At 50.7% G+C, this 21,206-nt stretch overlaps 2 protein-coding genes across 8 annotated transcripts in view; both read right to left on the bottom strand.

The window, feature by feature from the left end:
* SPMIP5 (sperm microtubule inner protein 5) overlaps positions 1-2,560 on the bottom strand; it is a 28,305-nt gene extending 25,745 nt beyond the window's left edge. For 2 of the 4 annotated variants that reach the window (XR_011252146.1, XM_069567566.1), the window contains exons 1-2: positions 702-2,560; positions 537-602 (exon numbers count right to left, since the gene is read on the bottom strand). Coding sequence is in view for 2 of the 4 variants with exons in the window: in XM_069567566.1 (XP_069423667.1) it covers positions 537-591 (55 nt within the window). In the remaining 2 variants the exon portion in view is untranslated. The remainder of the gene's footprint in view (positions 1-536; positions 603-701) is intronic. The other 2 variants (XR_011252147.1, XM_069567565.1) reach the window with 2 other exon arrangements.
* A 2,910-nt stretch (positions 2,561-5,470) lies between these two features.
* HSPA12A (heat shock protein family A (Hsp70) member 12A) overlaps positions 5,471-21,206 on the bottom strand; it is a 77,865-nt gene continuing 62,129 nt past the window's right edge. For all 4 annotated transcript variants that reach the window (XM_069567567.1, XM_069567570.1, XM_069567568.1 and 1 more), the window contains exons 7-12: positions 16,209-16,380; positions 12,569-12,655; positions 11,886-11,990; positions 10,932-11,190; positions 10,147-10,250; positions 5,471-9,003 (exon numbers count right to left, since the gene is read on the bottom strand). In XM_069567567.1, coding sequence (XP_069423668.1) covers positions 8,366-9,003; positions 10,147-10,250; positions 10,932-11,190; positions 11,886-11,990; positions 12,569-12,655; positions 16,209-16,380 — 1,365 coding nt within the window. In that variant the 3' untranslated portion in view covers positions 5,471-8,365. The remainder of the gene's footprint in view (positions 9,004-10,146; positions 10,251-10,931; positions 11,191-11,885; positions 11,991-12,568; positions 12,656-16,208; positions 16,381-21,206) is intronic.

A 21,206-nucleotide genomic window follows, 5' to 3' on the forward strand; every position in this document is an offset into this window, starting at 1 on the left:
CCTCAGGATAGAGCGACTATTTCTCCTGACTTGCCAAGGGCTGACGGGTTTCCTGGGATGCAGGACATTCAGTGCTAAAACTGTGATCATTCCCAACAAACCAGAGTAATTGGCCAGCCTCCCTCTAGGGGACACAGGAAGAAATGGGACCGTAAGGACAGCCCTAGTGTTTGAGAATAGCACAACCTAGAGAGAGGAACAGAGCCTCAGTTTACTCATCTGTGTCTCCCCAGGTCCAAATGCATGAGATAAGTTCTTCCTGGATACCAGACCATCTCCTGGGAGATTTGAAAGTGAAAGTTGCTCAGTCATGTCTGACTCCTTGAGACCCCATGGAACAGTCCATGGAATTCTCCCTAGATTATATTTCTCCACTTATCAGAACCCAGTGATCTGCCATCTTCAACAATGGAGCACTTTCAACAAGTCTCTTAAATGCTGAAGTGCCTGTACTGGTCCATTAAACCGGTCAGACATGGACAATGGGGCAAGGAAGAGACAGAAATGGTCCCCCTGCCAGGCCCGTCACCACTTACCACTGTAGCCTGGTGTGATCGGCATCTGTCTCATGAAGGTCTTGGAAGACTCCATGATTTTGCTCTCTGTTAATGAAGGGAAGAGGGAAAGAAATCATCTCATCAGAAGTCCCTTCCTAGAGAACTCACTACACATGTGCCAGAGCCCTTGGGAGTAAGACTAACCTTGCCAGGGAATTGGGACAGAGAGAAAGCTGCGGCATTAGCCAAGGATGCCACTAAACATTCAATGTGCAGGACATAATGAAGAATTAGAGTAAGCTGTGGCTGGAAAGGATCAGAAGTCTCTAAAGTTGAAATGGAGTCCATGCTGCGGTTGCAGGGGTCAGCGGGGTTGGGTACCACACAGCATCAGTTTACGTGGATGCTATCTCTGGATCCAGACCCCTTCCTCCTTCTGGGATGGCCTGTGCTTGCCTTAGTACAAATCTTAGTACACTTAATCTCAAAAGTGATACCTTCGTGGCCAGGACAAATGGCCTCAGGGGTAGAGGAGAGGGTCTCCATCATGGTATATTCAGCAGTGATGGGAATTTTAACAGTTCAGACATTCACTTGCCACTACACAGCTGAAGGCAGGACTGCATTCCTGCCATTTCCTTCTCCAGGGGTTCTTCCCCACCCAAGGATCGAACCCTGGTCTCCAGCACTGCAGGGAGATTCTTTACCATCTGAGCCACTAAGGGAAGCCTTGTTAAATCCTCACCGCCACCCTCAGGGTTAATTTCTATTTCAGCCCCCATTTTACAGGTGGTAAAATAAGACACAAAGAGGTTAAGAAACTTGTTTGAAGATTTCTGCATCCAAGTAGGTCAGTTCAGTTCAGATGCTCAGTCGTGTCCAACTCTTTGGAACCCCATGAATCGCAGCATGCCAGGCCTCCCTGTTCATCACCATCTCCCGGAGTTCACTCAGACTCACGTCCATCGGGTCAATGATGCCATCCAGCCATCTCACCCTATGTAGTCCCCTTCTCCTCCTGCCCCCAATCCCTCCCAGCATCAGAGTCTTTTCCAATGAGTCAGCTCTTCGCATGAGGTAGCCAAAGTAATGGAGTTTCAACTTTAGCATCATTCCTTCCAAAGAACACCCAGGACTGATCTTTAGAATGGACTGGTTGGATCTCCTTGCAGTCCAAGGGACTCTCAGCAGTCTTCTCCAACACCACAGTTCTAAAGCATCAATTCTTCGGGGCTCAGCTTTCTTCACAGTCCAACTCTCACATCCATACATGACCACTGGAAAAACCATAGCCTTGACTAGACGGACCTTAGTCGGCAAAGTAATGTCTCTGCTTTTGAATATGCTATCTAGGTTGGTCATAACTTTCCTTCCAAGGAGTAAGCGTCTTTTAATTTCATGGCTGCAGTCACCATCTGCAGTGATTTCGGAGCCCCCAAAAATAAAGTCTGACACTGTTTCCACTGTTTCCCCATCTATCTGCCATGAGATGATGGGACCAGATGCCATGATCTTAGTTTTCTGAATGTTGAGCTTTAAGCCAACTTTTTCACTCTCCTCTTTCACTTTCATCAAAGGCTTTTTAGTTCCTCTTCACTTTCTGCCATAAGGGTGGTGTCATCTGCATATCTGAGGTTATTGATATTTCTCCTGGCAATCTTGATTCCAGCTTGTGCTTCATCCAGCCCAGCGTTTCTCATGATGTACTCTGCATATAAGTTAAATAAGCAGGGTGACAATATACAGCCTTGACATACTCCTTTTCCTATTTGGAACCAGTCTGTTGTTCCATGTCCAGTTCTAACTGTTGCTTCCTGACCTGTATGTAGGTTTCTCAAGAGGCAGGTGAGGTGGTCTGGTATTCCCATCTCTTTCAGAATATTCCAGTTTATTGTGATCTACACAGTCAATGGCCAAGGAGGTCAGACAGTCTAAACTCTGGGCGCAGGATTGTTGTTGGTGGTGGTGGTTTAGTTGCTTATGGACTATAGCCTGCCAGGCTCCTCTATCCATGGGATTTCCTAGGCAAGAATACTGGAGTGGGTTGCCATTTCCTTCTCCAGGGGATCTTCCCAACCCAGGGATCCAACCCACGTTTCCAGCGTGGTAGGCAGATTCGTCACTGCTGAGCCACCTGAGAAGCATGGTGGGGACAGGAGTGCGTGCGCGTGGTTGGGGATAAGGCGGCGATCTGCGCGGGTGGGTGGTGGGCTGCTCACCACGCCTGGAGGCCTGCCTGGAGGAGGCAGAAGGGAAGAGGCTGGGGAGGATCTATGCTGGGGGTGGGGCCGGAAAACCAATCAGAAAGCGTGGACACCCCGCCTCCCCACCCTTGCCCCACTCCAGGGTCCTCACCTAGGCCGGCCTGGATCACGGCCCCACGGGGCCTCCTGCCCAAGCCTGGCCTCCACTGGACCACCCGGCCTCCCGGCCTTTGTGCGCTCACCCCAACCGCGGGACTAAGGGAGGAGAAAGGGGGCGGAGTCGCACCCCCAGCCTGCCCCTCCCCCTTCCTCAGCTTTCTGCCTCTCGACTGGAAGCCCCCCTCAGGAGTCAAAGGAGACTTGCTCAGCGCCTGCTCTTGGGGTAAAATCCAGGGATTTTCCCAGCAAGGATTTTGCCTCGGAAGCTGTTCTCTGTTGGGGTATATGGTCTCCCGCCGGTGAGGCTGCTCTGGGTGTGGAAATTGGGCCGGGGAGTGCAGTAAGGAATCCGTCTCAAAGGCAGCTTTTCTTATGTGGACACTGGGGAGCCTGGGCTTGGGGGAGAGGACTGGTGGGAACAGGCCTTGGCAGGGTTGCAGGGAGCAGCCTGGGAGGGAAGCGGAGGCTCTGTCCAGGCGGCTTCCCTTGGGAAGCCCCCTGCATCCGCAGCCTGGTGTCCCTTACTAGGAGAATCTGCAGGTGGACCAGGACAGGTGAGCGTGAGAAGGGGACCAAGCACCCAATGAAGGATGCTGGGCAGGCAGGATCACACTCCTTCTGACCAGCCTTATTTTATGGGAGCTGAACTTTCACATTGGACTGAAACCAAGATGCCCACTGTGTGACCCAGACCAGGGATCACATGGCCTGAACAGACTGCCTGTTCCAGCTGTTCCCTCTACAGATGAGGAAACTGCATCCAGACGGCCTGATGGCCCTACGTTCACGATACATGTTTCACTCCGCCTCCCAGACTTCCCCACCTCTCCTCAGGGCCATTGAAGTTCAGATGAAACTTCAGTGGAGCTACCCGCTTAGGAAGAACCCATACTGTGATGCTGGGGAAGATTGAAGGCAGGAGAAGGGGATGACAGAGGATGAGACGGTTGGATGGAATCACTGACTCAATGGACGTGAATTTGAGTAAGCTCCGGGAGATGGTGAAGGACAGGGAAGCCTGGCGTGCTGCAGTCCATGGGGTCGCAAAGAGTTGGACACGACTTAGTGACTAAACAACAACAGGGTCCTAGGGCTCACCTTTGGCTATCCAGAAGTTTTAGAGCCATCTCTGGATGGAGGTTGACCCAGACTTAGAGTTTGTAATAAGCACAAAACCCTAGATTCAGCAGCCAGCTAGGTGTGCCTGCTGGGACACTAGAGGACAGGCCAAGTCATCCACCCTTGGCCTTTTGCTTTTCTTTTTACATGACTTTCATTTAGGTTCAGTGGGGTTGTCAGTGGTCACTATGGCTTTTCTGCCTTCTTTCTGGTGGGGCTGCTTTCTTTGGCTTCAGGATAAAGGGGGGGCTAATGGATGTTGATGAAGGTTTGGTTCCTAGTAAACAGAGGAGCCAGTCTTACTGGTGTGTGAGCTTAGTCACTCAGTTGTATCCAACTCTGAGCGACCCCATGGGCTGTAGCCCACCATCTACGGGATCCCTAACTTGTCTGCCATTCAACACTTATTAATGCCTGCTGTGTACAAAGGAAATCCTTTGACAGTTCTAAGAAACGTGAACCTCAGATAATATTCCAGAAGCAACTGTCAAGACAACAGACTTCTGCCCATGGAATTTTCCAGGCAAGAATACTGGAGTGGGTTGCCATTTCCTCCTCTAGGGGATCTTCCCGACCCAGGGATCCAATCCATGTCTCCTGTGTCTCCTGCTTTGCAGGCAGATTCTCGACCTACTGAGCCATCAGGGAAAGCCTGTCTTATTGGACTGAAAGTTAATAAAGCTTGTAACACCTAAGAAAGGACGTGAAAAACAATTTCCACTGGAGATGGGGTACAGGGGAAGGTCAGTAATGTATCTATAATTCCATTTACAAATTTAATGAAAAAAAAAGGTCCAGGCCACATGAGATCCAGAGTTTTGCTTTATTAGACATCTGTGAAGAAGAGTTTGCAGGTACAATCAAATTGTGAACTGCTGCAAAGTTCTCTGAAGTTTTAATTTATCCTTTAGTGAACAGACCCCAATGGCTGATATTTTAGAATATAGTTCCATATTCCAAGCAGATGAGAGATGTGATGTTATGGCCAACAACTTTTATACTAGTCATCCACTTAAGCCGTTTCCCAGCATAAATATGCAGTTTAATCACAGCTATTTCATCTCTACAATGTGTGATTCGATCTTCAACTAATAATGCATTTTGACTCCTGTTTATATTGGTGCATGCGATTCTTTGCCACCCTGGCAATTAACCAGACCTGGACTCTAAAAGCTAAACTTGATCTAAATAACATTCTAGGGGTAGGGCAGGCTCTGTAATCTGGACTCATCTTAGCCATCAGTCTGCAAAAGCACTTGTATGTCTCCTTTTTCCTATCGTGTCTGTCTGTAACTTGTATGTCATTCAACATTTATTAATGCCTGATGTGTACAAAGGAAATCCTTTGACAGATCTTCTTCTAAGAAACTTGAACCTCAGATAATAGGCCAGAGACAAATGAATAATGGGTCTAGACAACAGGCCTTTTAGAAACTTTCTAAGATTAGAAAACGTGCCCAAGTGTACCTATCCGGTGCTCTTACTCTGGAATATTTGCAGGGGGCGGGGGTGGCGTGGAGAGGGGAGAGATGGATTTGAGGATTCTAAGTGTGATTATTAGGACTGCATCTCTGGGGCCAGAAGAAAATCCAGTAAAATCATCACCCCCTCTCCATTATCTTTTTGCCAACATTGCAAATTTCAACCATTTCCTTGAAGAGAAATAGTGGAAAAGGAGACATCCTTAACACGCAAGGTGGGAAAGGCCTTACCTTAGCCACAAAAAGGACTTGACTCTATTACTCACACTTAATCCAGTAGGAAGGCTGAATTTGTGTGCTACCCAATTCCTTCCTTTGATTCTGGTGTCCTGAAAACATCACCATTTTGCCCTCAGAGTGACTGTGTTGCCCCGAAAGGAGAGGTTGACAACCCTGCAGGACACATTTTTTGGAGGTTTCTCTAAACAGTCATGTGGCTTACAGAGCCAGACGGTTCAGCTCTCAAAGACTGGACAGGAGAATCAAAACATTATTATGCTTCTTTAAATATAAACTGTGAACCTTTGGGAAGGATGTGCATGTGTAGAAAGCTCTGATGAAGCTGTCAACCCATCTGGTCTATTTCTTAGAGTACTCTGACCCTAGGCACCTCTGTCTATTGTTGAGTCTACACACACAGTCCATAGCTTAGCATCAGCATAAATTAAGCATGGTCAAGAAATGAAGCCATGGAAAATTAAAGGCAGCAATGTCATCAACTAAATTCAATGAGCATTTTCCCTTTTTTCTTTTTTAACAAGAAAAGCACATTGTAGAAATCAAGATTCTGTACAATTTTCTAATATTATATGTACATAAAATTATATTATAACTCAATTGAAAAGTCTTGTTTGTAGAGTATGGCTGGCAACACCAAAGAATGTCCCCTAACATTAAGCTTTTGAAGCAGAGCAGGCAGCAAGAGGACCCAGATGCACACACCTTTGAGCCTGGATGCAAAACCCGGCTCCTAAGGATGTGTCTAGCATTCTCCAGTTCTCTGGTGTGTTCATGTTTCACAGTCTAGTAGGGAATTCTGCAGCAAGCGATGTGAAAAAGGAGACACGTTGAAATGAAATGGAAATGCTGTTTAAAATCTGCATATGATAACAGGCTGTGATAATGGGTTTGTGAATCCAACTCGCATTCAAAGTTAGTGGCTCAGCCATCTTCCCCTCTTTTATTATGCATGCCTCCGGTGATTTAAAACTGACTGAACTCCAGCAGGTGGAAAAGACAACTTTGAACAGATCAGATGGGTTGTGAGTCAGGTTCTGGATTCTTTTCCTGCAGTTGGCTCCTGAAAGTGGAAGACTGGCTTTGCAAGTGGGGAAGGATGGGGAGCAGGCACACACACCAGTTGGTTCATCTGCCCCATTCTCCGGCTGCTTTTCTTCCAATCTCTTTCCTCCCAGGTCCTGCCATCCCCAAGCCAGGTGGAGCTCCAGCCCCACTCCCCAGAGGGCAAGGGGTGGGCTCCTGGCCCTTCACTTGTAGATCCTCTCCCTCAAGGAACCTAACCAGAGGCTGCAGTCTGTGCCCCAGCTTTCGAAAAACCTGAAGTTGGGAGCTTCCAGATTCCAATTCAGCCACAGTCCCCTTCGGCATTTACTAAACATCGCAGATTCAGGTTCCCTCTCCAAGACTCAAGTTCATAAAAGGGAGAGGATCCAGGAACCTGTTTTTAAGAAGCCCCCAGGCAGTTCCTGCATGGGAGATCCACAGATCTGCTTTGAACAAAAACAAAAACCAGCTTCAATCGTTCAGTATCGATCTCTGAATGCCTGTAGGTAGAATCTTCAGTTTAAGTTTAGAAACGGAAGATTTTAACGAAACATTTCGTAGAACAGATTCTCTGCCTGTGTATCACTAATGTAGTCTTCCCAAAATGTGGAATTAAATGGCCAAAAACTCTTAGGGAGATGAGGGCGAGCCAGGAGGAGGGAGTTAGTTGAAAATATGTGTGCTCTTTGAGGAAAGGGGCTGTTTCAAAGCCTGTTCCCATGTTCACACCCAGGCTTGGTGATGTGAACAGGCAACTTGCGACTTCATTTTCTCACACAGAATCCTACTGAGGTTAACTCGAATTACTTATGAATTCAGAAATCAGGATCTGGGCTTTGGGGAGTTCTTTCCCAGCATATAAATAACCCGGGATATGTCAGTAGCTCGATATCCATTTCCCTCGAAACAAATTTTCACCTGCTGAAAAGCTGAGGTGTCAGCGCTCCCACTCACAAATCCTAGCGGATTAGCTGAAGCTGCAGTTATTCTTCACTGAGCCTATTTGGAAGTTAAATTATGAGAACCTAAAATAGTGCCCAGTGTAGGCAGGCTTCTCCCACCGGCTTAAAACACCCTCCAAGCTCACACCGAGTCACCGCTTTCAATCACATGATGATGAAAAGGAATTAACTGCAGATGGATGGTATTTTATATGGACTGCCATCCAAAATACGTGAAAAGAAAAGTCTCAGAGAGATGAAGAGTCTCCTCTTGGCTCAAAGATCTTATTTCAAATCTGGAAAGGTTGTGATAGGGCATCCTAAGTTCTGCGGAAGGGAGATCTCTTCAATCCCAGCCCAATCACTGCTGCAGAAATGTACTGATTCCCTTGTCAGGTGGGCTTTCATCACTTTTTACCTGTGAACACTAGCTGCTCTTCTAGGATGCTCAAATTTCCTATTCCCCAACCTCCATCTTCACTGCCAACAGCTTTTCTAACTCCAGTGTGCCCTCAGAAACATCCCCTAATTATGTCTAGCCCTGGCTGTTCTCATCTTCCCCGCTGGAATTCAGATGGGTAATGGCAAGGGTCAAGGGCAGGGAAAGAACAGTCAGGGTTGAGGTCAGCAGACGCGGGTGAGCCCAGTCCAGGGCGGGGACCGGCGGTGGGGAGGGCCAGTTAGTAATTTAAGAAGTCGATCCCAACCTTGACACTCTTGGAAGTGGCTATATCAATGGCTGTGGCCTTGATCTCGGTGTCCCCGAACTGCATGAGGGTCTGGATCTCCCTGCGGGCGGGCACATTGGTACTGCTGGCCCCGGTGAGATCCAGGCGCAGTGTGCCGCACTTCTTAACCCCGGGGTCGGTGATGAAGCTCACGTCGTCCAGCTCGGAGCTGTAGATGTTGATGACGATGACCAGCTGGGAGGGCTTGGCTGGGGTGTAGCTGCGCTTGACCAGCTCGCCCAGGGCCACGGACTGGTCGGCGGAGATGAACTTGTCGAAGACGTCGGTGCACCAGCGGGTGCCATCCTTCACCAGCAGCTTCTCGGGCGGGTGCTTACCCTCCACGTAGCGGTTCAGCACGCCCACCCCGTAGGTGAGTGGGGACCGGCGCACCTTGATGACCGCGGGGTCCAGGCCGAAGAGGACGGCGCCCTTGAGGATGGTGAGGCCCACGTCCTGGGGGATGATGACGCGGCACTTGTCGCCAAAGGCAGCCTGTACCGCCTGCTGCAGGAGGGGCGCCTCGGCGAAGCCGCCCACCAGGAAGAGGAACTTGACCGTGGACACCTCCGGCTTCTGAAACAGGTCCCCTGAAAGGGAAGAGGAGGGGACAAGCGACCTGTCACCAGAAGCCACGGGGGACTGGGTGGCCTGAGGAGGTGGGGAATGGAACAACTGGAGGACACTCTTGGTCTGAACTCGAACAGATTACTTTTGTAGAGCTAGTCCTTTAAGGAAAGGCAGTTTGATGGGCCCCCTGGTGGTCCAGTGGTTAAAAATCCACCTCACAATGCAGCAGACACCAGTTCGATCCCTGGTCCAGGAAGATTCCAGCTGCCGCAGGGCAACTAAGCCCGTGTGTCACAACTAGTAAGCACACTGTGGAGCTTGTGCTTGGCAACAGGAGAAGCCCACAGGCGCACCGCAGCTGGAGAGCAGCCCCAACTCGCTGCGACCAGAGAAGGGCCTCAGGCAGCAACAAGACCCAGCACAGCCAAAAGTAAATGTATGTATAGATTATTTTTAAAGAAAGGAGGTCTGTACATCAGTATGCTCAGGAATGAAAACTCAAGCTCCTGCTAAGTAGAAACCCATTTTCACAGCTAGATGGTGATCAGTTTAAGTAGTTCTTTGTTAGGTGTAAATGAATACCCCTCGCCCTCTCCAAACCTGTAGTTCTCTTAAATGAGTCAAGGCAGGCTGTTAGAAATATTATTCTTTGGTTTTCATCAAATTCCCATCCCATCCCTGGGGTTCTGATTGGCTAGGTACGGAGTGGGAAGCGGAGGCCCTGGATACTGGAAGAGGCCTTGGTGAGTCTACTGTGTCACCAGGTGAGGGCCCTGGTGTGTGTTTGGTGGGAGAGGTGGGGATAGACCTTTGGTTTATATAACCGTTCCTCCATCCCAGCAGAGGTTATGGTTTCCAATTTATTCTGATAAAGCAAGGACCATTCCTTCACTAAGGCCAGTCACTCGATGATAATATTGCTTTAGATGTCCCAGCTCTCTGACTTTTGAAGCCAGACAGAAAGCCCAGATAAGTAGGGGCTTTCAGCCACCCTTGTACATGCCCAGGCCCTGCCCACTCCTGCCGGAGCGCTGACCCGTGGCGCCAAACCCTGGACCCCCTGCCATCCCGATTTCACATATACTGGTGGGTGATGCTGGAAATGCCAGTCCCCATTCTTGGCTCTGCCCCACCAAGTGGCCAAGCCCTGGCTGATCACTTACGGAGATGCTCAATGATGCTGTCGATAGTCGGCTTAAAAAGGGCATTCATGGCGTCTGGGCTCATCCTCAGCATCCCCTGCGAGGACCACTTGACAAAATCCACACTGTGGGGCGAGCAGAGAGAGAGTGAGGGTGTAGAAAGGATACCCAAGTCACGGGCCCTGGCAGAACAGCTGTCACGTCTGAGTGGGCAAGGGGGTCTGAAAGTCCAAAGATCCCTTAGTAATACCCTAAACCACCAGGATCTAGACCCTTAGGAGCTTAAAAGCTAAGGCACAACCTCTTCCATTTCTCTTTACTTTGGGCTCTGGCCAACCCTCTCCTGATACAGTGAAAGCCAGTCTAATGCAAAAGACAGGGTGATAATTCATTCAACAAATATTTACTGAGCACCTACTCAGTGCTCAGTAACCCACAACAGAACCCACAACAGGTTCTGTTGTGGACTCTGGGGACAAAGCAGGAGCCAAACTTCCCTGCTTTCGTAAAGCTTATCTTTTTAGTGCATAATCATAGCTAACACATAAATAGCACCTTCTAGGTCCCAGGCATTGTGCTAAGCATATATGAATTCATTTCATCCTCACAGCAACCCTTTGAGGTAAGTGGAATTATCATGCCCATGTTCCAGATGAAAAAACTAAGGACCAGAAAAGTTGAGTCACTTGCCCAAGGTCACACAGCAAGCGTGTAAGATTGGAACTCAGAGTCCACACCCCCTTCCTCCCTCCCATCAACATGTTCTACCGTCTGGACTGTCCTGAGCCAAATGTGAGCCGACTCACTTGCTCTTCCTCAAGGCGTGCTCTACGCTGTGTCCCCGGAACTTCTTGTAGTAGTCAATGAAGGAGAAGGGCAGGGTGATGTTCAGTGGGTTAGTTCGGTCTGGGGCAGCTGCTCTTTTTCGAGACTCAAATGCAATCATTAAGTCAACCCAGGCCGCAGGACGCTTGATTTTAAATTGCTCAATAAAATCCTCTCCGAATATTTTACACAGAAGCTTTTCGAATTCGTAGTCTACTCCTAAAGATCCATAGGGTCCACCTGGGTCAAGAACAAAATGGGAGACCATTCTGTCAAAAACAGAAACAGAATCCGAAGTCTGAGTAGCAGCCTACCCTGGGTTCTGCCAAAGACAGTAGCCCAAACGTGGGCCCACTTAGCCAGCAGACCATGGCTGTGTGTTTTTACTTACTCTTTAAAACCCTTATGTTCTTCTTATTCCACATGGGAAAACTTTCCTATAAAAATCACTCATCAAAAATCGGTTTAAAATTATTTACATGTTAAATAAAACCAATGCATTTAGCTAATTGGGAGCATCGTGGTATTCCTGCCCAAGAAATCTAAGGACAGAGTCAGTGAAGCCAGCAGACCTCACCGAGTCCCTGTGACCTACTAATTACTCATCCCTTCCATCCTAAGAGGACAAGACGTTCTCTGGTTTGGTGGTCTCATCCTGGGACCTCCCAGGAAAGCTTAGCCACAGCACCAAATCACAGGTGATGATCATGGCCAGGATCTGAAACAGGCTCTCTTTAGGCCCAGACCCAAGTTATGGCGGTTTGTGTTTAAAGGCCATTTAATGGCATTTTGCTTTCTGGTCTCACACATCCATATTGCTCATAATCCCACGTGCTGATGGCATTGAAAGAATGAGATGCTGAGAGAAATCAGAAATGAGTAAAACAGCTCAGGTATGAGAACATTAGCCACTTCCCTCATTTTCTCAGGCTTACCTGTTGCTTTGTACAGTTCTTTGAGATGCCCCTCTGGTAACCGTATCTGATGGACTGTCAGGTCAACGGTGCCACCGCCACTGTCCACCACCACATACTTGTCACCTGGTATAAAACAGCCATCCTTTATACAGACCACTTGTCTACTGTGTCCTGGAACAATCTGGCAGGTGATGACGGTGTACCTAGCTAAGCTCCATCAACACCCAGTAGTACAATGGATTTGCTAATCAGGAGCACAGTGAGTTATTCATGACCAAAGAGAATGAGATAACGTCTGCCCAGAAGTGCTGGTTAGCATGGACTGTGAACACAGATGAACGAATCTTTAAAGCATTCATGTCACACGACACTGCATACCTGGCACATACAAGCCGACAAAGTAACAGCACCATCGAATGACCTGCTGTTTATAACACAAGGCTTATCCTGGAACTGGTGAGTTCCAGCTCCTACTTTTCTTCTGAAGAGCCTATATGGTTTTAGAACATGCAAAATTACAGCTCCAAAAAGAGCTCTCCCTGAGCAAGCAGGTCTGTGAAACCAACTGATTTGGAACATTTCCCAAAAGTGTAAAAGGAACAAATAGGAATGCATTTTTGCCAACACACACACACACACACACACACACACACACGCACACACACAATCCAGCAGGGGCAAAGGACATTCAAGGTCACTACCTTCCTCCAGCTCGGACCAGATTTCTCCTATGACATTCTCCACCAGAAAGGTCCGACTCTGCCGATTACGTCGTATGTGTTCCTTAGCTAGTGGCCAACACAAAGAAAATAACAACGGGTGAGAAAGCATGAAAGAGCCGCAGTCCCTGAAGTCAGTGGAGGTGAAAGAGCATGGGAGGTTTGGGAACAGAACATTCGGTGATCTCGATCGGAATGATTACATAAGTACAACAGGGGGAATGACAAAGCCAGCTCTTCCACAGCATGGAGCTTATTTCCACCAGCCTCCATCTATTCATCTGCCTGGAGCTAGCCACTGCCCTGCTGAAAAGCTCACCGTGGTGAGATTCCCTTCCTCCAGGAACAGTTTCAGGGGAATGGAAATAAAATAGGTCAGTTTCCTGGCTCTGCTGCCCTAGGGAGGAAGCTGTCTGCCAAATGGCCTGCAGTGCGCTTGGTTAAATAATTTCACATCAAGGAACTTGGTCTGATACATGGAATGCGGGGTATGTTTTCCTAACTGGATCTGGCATAAACCGGCCAGGAACCCTTTCCAGACTCCGTTGAAGTCGATATGCTCTTCCGCCACAAGGTGGCGCGGCTGAACCTAGCAAAGCCGACGCCGCCTTTTTCCTGCACAATGCGGGACAACCTAGGGGTGGCTGGGGTACTCAGTGGCTGTGATGCCATGCATAGGTATTTCATCTCCCGCTGGCTCCCGACAGCCCCGTGAGACGGACAGGGCCCAGATCATGGTCCTGTGTTCAGACGAGGAAACCATGTCAGGGAGGTCAAGGGACTTGCCGTTCCCAGGACTCTGTCTTGCAGCCTGAAATGAACCCTCAGAGGGCAGACCCCCTGCCTTTGAGACTTAACAATTTAGAATGAAGTCTGAAAACGCTGAATAGGAATGTTAAGAGGAGGGAAAGATGCTGTGAGAGGGAGCCTGGGAAGCACCAGAGCATACGCACGATGGGGATTGGGGCAAATCACTTAACCTCTCTCAGCTTGTTTCCTCATCCATAAAATGGGATGATACTACTTGGCCCAAGGTCCACGCAGGCTGAGCAGGGACTGGCCCTCTGATTTGTTGTCAGCACCCACTGTGACACCAAGCACACAGTAGGTGATGAGGAAGGCAAAGCACCAAGTATGAGACAGTGAACCCAACAAATGACCCCTACCTTGAACAGTTTAGAGCAATCCTGGTTTTACAGACAAAGGCTCTAATCCACTGCTCTGCCCCCCACCAAATCTTTAGTCTCTCAGCCCTACATCTGCTGCTTGTTATCCAATAAAGGACCCTTGACCCCCCAGCTTCCTTCAGCAAGGAGCACAGTGTTCACAAAGCAGCATCTCCTCTGGGGATTAGAATGGCAAACATCAACATTGGGCCAGCCTTAAGCTCCTCAGGCCACCCCTGATTAAAGAGCTCCGGCAGGCCTGTGGGGTCCCTGGACTCAGGGCTTCTCTCCTATGCCCAGCTCCAGATGAACTTACACTGAACACTTTGCCGTGGGGACTGACTTTCCAAAACAGTCTAGGTGGCCAAGAAAATGGCATGTGTAAAAAACAGCCAAGTGAAGCTAATAAAACATGTTCTGAGCGCTCAGAAAATCCTGTTTTGCAGGCAAATATGCCAAAGATTGTGAAAAATGTAGCCTTTACTAATGTCGTTAAATCTTTTTGGAGTCAAATAATGCCAACAGTGGCCCCTGCAGCACTGGGGACAGAGTGCCAGCTCTGGTCTCCTCAGTGGTGGCCACTGGACGTCCATCTGGGAGTGGCATCAGAACGCAGAGAATGGCCCAGGATGGGGGACTCAGGCTACTGATGCCATCCTGGGTACCCCCTGATTAAGCACTCTGCCAGGCCTTCCCACACAGCACTCTGTCCTTCTGGGAGGGAGGTTCTCACCAAAAAGCAAGGTTAAGATGGAACCCCTGCCTCACTGACCCTCTGAGGGATGGTGGCCAACAACATGAGGATTTCAAAAACCAAAGACACCCCTCTGAGCACAGAAAACAGCAAATCCCACAAGGCACAGGACACAGACATGGAGCAGTGTGGGCATGACAGGATACATTAAAGGAAAGAAAAACAAAACCTCTTGAGCTCTTGGGAAGGGCAGGCATTCTAACAGTTCCCTTCTATGTGAATGTTGTGCTTAAGAAGTGTCAAGGAGAGCTGTGCTCAATCAGCTAATTCTGGCATGAGCGGCTATCTATGAACAATGAGTAAAGATCAGTATATGAAATAGAGAGCCCAGGCAGACATTCCTCTTTCTTCCAATTAAAACAACGATCCTGAATATGTAAAACGTGAACTCTAGCTCGCCTTGTGAGAAAAAGGCAAATCGAGCCCTGAGACCTGGAGGGAAGCCTGTTTCCGTTTGCTCTGGGTGAATCAGATCCAGGTGGCGAACACATGGTCCTGGCAGGCTGAGGGGGCAGCAGCCTGGTGACAAGTGCACTTCTTGCCACTGTCTCGTGGCTCAGGTTCACAGACTCCTCCATCCTAGGTTAAAAATGCAGAGCAGTGGCCGCTGGGGCAGAGTCACCTTGCAAAGAGGAAGAGAGCTCTGTCTGGACGGGAATGTGTGCCCTCCAAGGGTGAGCCTGGGGCCCAGTCCCCCAGGCAGTGCAGAAACAGCCTTCAAGCTGAGGAACAAGGAAAGCTCCAGACCAACTGGTGACAGTCCCACTCACATCATCCCTCTCCTCCTCCAGGACCTGGGCCTTCCAGGGCAGGATGGAGGTGGGCTGGAGTGATGGGGGGGGGGGGTGCCCTTGAAGTCCTCACTTAGGCAGAGAGCTCAGAGCTGGGGTGCACAGTGCCACCCCCCACAGCTCCTTAGCATCCGTGTTCACCCGCGTGGCTCTGACTGACCCAGGGTATCTTCAGACTCCATGGCTCTGGACAGATCTAAAGAGCCCTACATTCCAGGGAAAACAGTTCTGAGGAGCAAGCTTGTGAGCAACTTGCATATAGGTCAATATCAGGTTTTTCCATAAACTGTCACAGAATTTTTGGCCAATCCAATATTGGAGAAAAAAGGCCCTTAAAATGCCCAACCTGGGTTTCCCTGGGCAGTGTTCCTTCCCACAGTTAAATGAGCGTCAACCCCTCAGGGAAAGTCTGCCCTTTTCACCTCTAGCCTCAACTCTCACCAGGTTTATAGTTAAGATTCACAATGAGCGCATCACGTACAAAGCAGCCCCAATGAATGAGTCAGCGATAAACCAACAGTCTTAATGGAGGCATTAATAACAGGCCAGTGGAATTAGATTAAGAATCAGTTAATAGACAGGAAAGACTTAAAAGCGGAGTAAAATGCATGGCCAAGAGCCACTCTTGGACTGCTTCACGTGCTTGGGAGAGAAGGGTCCTCCCCTTAGGCACTAGGGTGGGTGATGAACGAGGGTAACCACTGATGAGTTTACAGTGTCCTTGGAGGGGCCAGGTTGGGGGAGGGGGGGAACTGAGCACAGAGGTACTTAACTCCAGCCTCCTCCAGAAGCATCTTGAGGTCTCCAGACCACACTGAGTGCCTTCGCAAACTCCGAGGCAGAGACACATGCAGGGGGCCAGAGTAGGGCGGAGGGGCGGGTGGCGGGGAGGGGAGAGAGAGAGCAGGTACCCTGTGCAAACCCAGCTCCTACTGTGTCACTGGAGCTGTACCCGTTGACCGCGGCCTTGCTGCTCAGATCAGTCATCTGGTGCAGCCGCAGCTTCCGGCAGTAGATGGAGGCTGCCTCGGGCTCCAGGGCAATGATGAGCTGCTCCGAGTTCTCCGGGGAGGCCAGGCCTGCCTGGAAGACAGAAGGCAAGGCTGGGACCCCTCCGAGGACACCCCCATCCTGGGAGTGAGCACCCCCAAGGAAGGGGTGCTTGTTGGGGAAATTCCCTCCACAGGCCCCTGCAGAGCCTAAAATCGGGGGTGACTGGGTGCTGAGCCCTAAGCCAGGTACCCAAACATCACAGGGTGGGCAAAGGAGAGAAAGAAAGTGAAAGTGAAGTCGCTCAGTCGTGTCCAACTCTTTGCGACCCCATGGACTGCAGCCTGCCAGGCTCCCCTGTCCATGGGATTTTCCAGGCAAGAGTACTGGAGTGGGGTGCCAATATACAAGTATTCTTGGTGAGTGCCAGGCTCTGTGAGCCTCAAGGCTGCCTGCATGTTTGGCCCACTTGGCCCACAGCTGAGAAGCCCAAAGGGGCAAAGGACCCAAAACTTAGAAAACCAACCCAGGATGGAAGGCCAATGATGGTCTGTTTTTGGTTCCAGAACCAAATGGTAGGACTGAGGCCTAGCAAACTCTAATGGTCGGTGGCCTAGGAAACAGAAAGGCCATTGTCAGGCCTCAGCTGTGCAAGAATCTGAATCTGCTATGTGGGCATCTGATCTGTTATCTCCAGAACACCGAGGGGGCTCCAGGAGAAAGCCCCTCACCCCCGCCCTGGAATCCACAGAGTCCCCAGGTCCTAGATGCAGGGGAAAGCCCACTGGCAGTTATCCTGTGCAAAGCCCCTCTCCTGTTCACAGCAGACGTGCGTCTGCCCTGTGACGCCTGGCTTGCTCCAGCCACAACCCCTTCAGGCCTCTCGAAGGGCAGCCAGGGGGCTTCGGGAACACCCCTCTGAGGGTGCGCAGAGACACAGACTGGCTTGGCCTTGACCTGGAGCATGAGGTGTGGCTTGCTTGTTGAAGCTGCCCATGGGCATGGATGTCCTTGGTTGCCAACACAACGAGAAAGTAAAACTAGCTCGTTCTGGTGCCGCTGTGTTTATTGTCTTTGCTGCCATTTCCGAGGGAACCCGGGATGCTCCCCGGGTGCAACATCCACTTTGGAGAAGGCCCCCAGTTCTCCCCAGGCCCCAGGAGAAGGCAGCCAGGGGCCTCCCCAGGCTCATCTTGTCAGCCAGGGACAAAGGTCTGCCTAACATCACACTTGTAAATGCCCACGGGGAAAAGCCAGCCTAGGGTCATGAGCAGAAGGGGCTTTGGAGGGTCAATTATTGGGCAAGGAAGGGAGGGGAGTTGAGGTTAGAAACTGCAGACACCTTTTGTCCAATTCCTTCACTTTATGCAGAAAGAAACTAAGGCTTAGAGAGGTAGGGTGACCAACTGTCCTGGGTTTCCTGGGACACTGATCTCTCGGTGCCCAAACTGGGACAGTCTTAGGCTCCAGGGTAGCCAACAGAAGTGAGAGCCAGCCCAGGCCCCACAGACTAGCTCTTGAACTGGTTCTGAGCTCTTCTGCTCTTAGTAACTCCAGTTACTGAAGTGGGGCCCAGTCCTCCATGCTTTGACAGAACTCCTGGGTGCCCCTAACACTCCCCTCCTGAACTGGTTTGAAGGTGCGATCTCCACTCATTTAGTCTGGGCCAGGACTGCCTTATACCTGCCGCCATCTGTTCTCCCAAATAACCGTATTATCCCAAATGAACCAATCAACTAGGTCTCAGATACCATCAGCCGGCAGGTGACAAAGTCTCTACTTCGCCAAAACTAAATGTCTGCCAAGGGCAGAACCCTTCTGGAAGACTGTCCTTTACAAAACCAGATGGAACCATACATGCCTTCACTCTCCACCAGGAACCCGCCTCCTTCCTGCCTCAGCTGAGCCCAACCACACAAGCAGGATCTGTTGCCCATCGGCCTGGCCCCCAGGTTGAAGAGGCCAGGTCTGCCCTGAGCTTACCCAGGTCAGTGGGTGACTGGCGCAGGTGTGTGCCAAGATTCCGGTCCCAGGGATTAAAGTGCCCCCTCCCCCAGCCTCACTTTCTCACAGGATCTCATCAGACAGCCTCAGTAAAAAGGCAGCCAAGGGTTAAAGTGCCTGATGAAAGACGCCACGGGCTACCCACGGCAAGTGCCACCAGGAACAGGGAAACCTCTGAACCTTTCTCCCCAGGATCCCAGAAGGAAAACTCCAGAGTGACAGTAAGAGGAGCCCTGTCTGCAGCGCAGTGCTCGTGGACTGGCTCTTCCGTCCTCATAAAGCCGAGACCCTTCTAGAGCAGGAGCTCACAGGCCTGGCTCGCACCACGTGGACTGAGGAAAACGGACAGGTGAACAGCAAAGCAACGGTGGGCCTGGGAGACACAAGCCTCTCCTGCAAAGCTCGGGATGGGAGGAGGCTGGGGAGGGCAGAGCTGAGCGCGCCCGGGACTCGGTGTGAAGGAGGAAAGGCACATTCCTGTCTCCGGGTCCCGTCAGCCAGCCAGGCGGTGCCCACGTGGCTGGTGAGAATAGCTGGGTCCAGGGCCTGTCTGGGGCAATGGGGACTGCAGGGGACAAAGGAGCAGAGAAGACAGACACCTTCATTCCTCTCCAAGCCTTCCCGGAAATTCTGAACAGGCTAACCTACATGTGAAATGCCCATGGAAAGTCACATCAAGTCCAGAGGAGTAAGGGCTCTTGAGTAAAATGATACAATTCAAGGGCGTCCGAGGGTCCCCGGTGTTTGACTGAGAACACCTCCCACCGGGATGCTCCCACATCCTGAAGATGTGAAAGACAAGCAGACTGATCTGAATCTGCCCCCAAAGAGCTGGGGCTGCACCCCTCAGGGGACCATCCACCTGTCCCTCCCCAGCTGGACTGGCTCAGCTCCACAGCAAAAGTTTTGACCCATTTCCGTGAGGAGTTCCCCACAGTACCTGGGTGAGGATGCAGATGGAAGTGGAAGTGAAGAGGACCCCAAACCAGAGGGGAGGGAAAGGCAAGGTCAGTGGCTGGGGGGAGAGGGGGGTGGTCCGGCAGTGCCTGGGAGGCCCAGGACCAAGTAACCACACTCCTCCGCTTGAACCAGCCCCCGTCCCCGCTCCCCGGCGAGACCGAGGCGCCATGTCCCCACCAGCCAACGCTCAGGGAGGCCACAGGCAGAGCGGAGAGAGAGGCCAGAGAAGACAGCTGTCTCCACACAGATTCTGTCTCCCCAGGAGGCTTCTTGGAGCTGCCGGGAGACTCTGAGTAAAGGAGGAAATGCAGATTATCTCTGCCAGCCTCTTACAAACCCAGATGTCTTTCTCTCTGAGCAGAAGGAAGCCTCACGCTGAAACGCAAGCTTAGTTTGTCTATAAAACCACTCCCTGTCCTCAGCAGAAGCCCCCTGGCCTAGGGGCTACAAGAGACCCCACGGGTCTTTGCCTGGGATCTGTTCGGGGTCAACCAGGATGGAAGAGCTTGCTCTCCGCTCCCGGTAACTCTATCCCTGGAGCTGGTATCCCAAGGCCACGGTTCTGTTCGATGTGAGCTCTCCCTCTGCTCAGCCCCCGGCCCAGCACGTGGCATGTTCTGCTTCCCACCGTCGATCCGTGCAGGCCTGTCTAACCTGTCCTGTAAGGAGGGGTGTTTTCTAAGGGCAGCTGTCAGGTCTTCTAGGCCTAAAGCACACAGTAGGTGCTGAGAGGGCAGCTGCTGGATGAAACAATCGCCCATCCCTCCAGCTAGGCTTTCTGCGATCCTCTGGCCCCTCTCAAGAGAGCTTTGCAGGCATGACCTGAGGATTTTACAATCAGAAAGCCTCTGAATCAAGAGCAGGCTACTCCATCTGACTCTCCACATCTGGGCCAGCAACAGCTCCGTCGTAGTATTAGTTTTTAGAGCTCGGCTTCCTGGTCACAAGCTCCACTGGGAGGGGTGGCAGGGTGAGAAAACCACACTCCAGGGAGGCCAAGGACAAGGGTGGTTACCACCCCAACTTCTCTGCTCCTCGGCCCTACAGTCAGCCAGGAAAATCTGCCAAGGGGCTGTGTCCACAGCTGCGTAAAAGGGCCAGACTAGTTGTGCTGGCCTGGCATCGAGCTGCAAAGAGCTACAGCTGCAGGGCTTCTGAGTGTCTAGGGGTTGGGTTTCTTTCTTGATGTGATTATCTTTCACTGCGGCTTGTTCAGAAAGGGAGGCAAATGCAAGCTCTGTGAGATGAGATCATCATGGGTATGGCAATATAATTTAGTTAACAGGTTTCTGGAACCTATGAGAGTCACATTTTAAGCAAAATTCATCTAGAAATACACTAGACTACTTCCTATCCATGATTCACGCAGGACAGAGTGGAACTAACTCTTATTCTAGCTCTTTTCTGAGGGCCTCAGAAGAGGCATCAGCTGTTCTTTCTGCTGCCATCTTTCCAGTGAATGCTCTTAAAGAGTCTAAAGCTGCCCCAAGAAGGTGGATCACAAAAGATGGAGCTTAACCCACTTCTTCAGCAATCACTTGACGCAAGAGGGGTTTGGGGGGTTTCACAGATGAAGCTGCTCCCATGTCAAGTGCTGGGCAGCCCTCACGGGCCGTGAGTCACAGAACGTCAAGTTCAGGTCCCAGGCCCACCCCTTGCAGGCCTGCTTCTCCCAGGGATTGCTTCTGTCTCTCTTCATCCAGGCCTGCTCCTCCTCTACTAGGCTGATGGGAAGTTGATGTTCAGCCATGTGACAGTGCCATGAACTTGGACCCAGGAGCCTGGAAGGAGGGGCTCCATTTGCCACATGTAAGCAGGGTGGGCTGACCAGTTTCCCAGCTGCCCTGATGGAAAACTATCCTGCTCACCCTGCCTGCTCATCTGCATGAAGCCAGGCCGATGGGCCACGCTTCTGGTGGAAGGGCTGCTGAGAAGGCTCAGGTCTCAGAAGCTGG

Source organism: Ovis canadensis, chromosome 22, assembly GCF_042477335.2.
Source record: "Ovis canadensis isolate MfBH-ARS-UI-01 breed Bighorn chromosome 22, ARS-UI_OviCan_v2, whole genome shotgun sequence".
Lineage (NCBI taxonomy): Eukaryota > Metazoa > Chordata > Mammalia > Artiodactyla > Bovidae > Ovis > Ovis canadensis.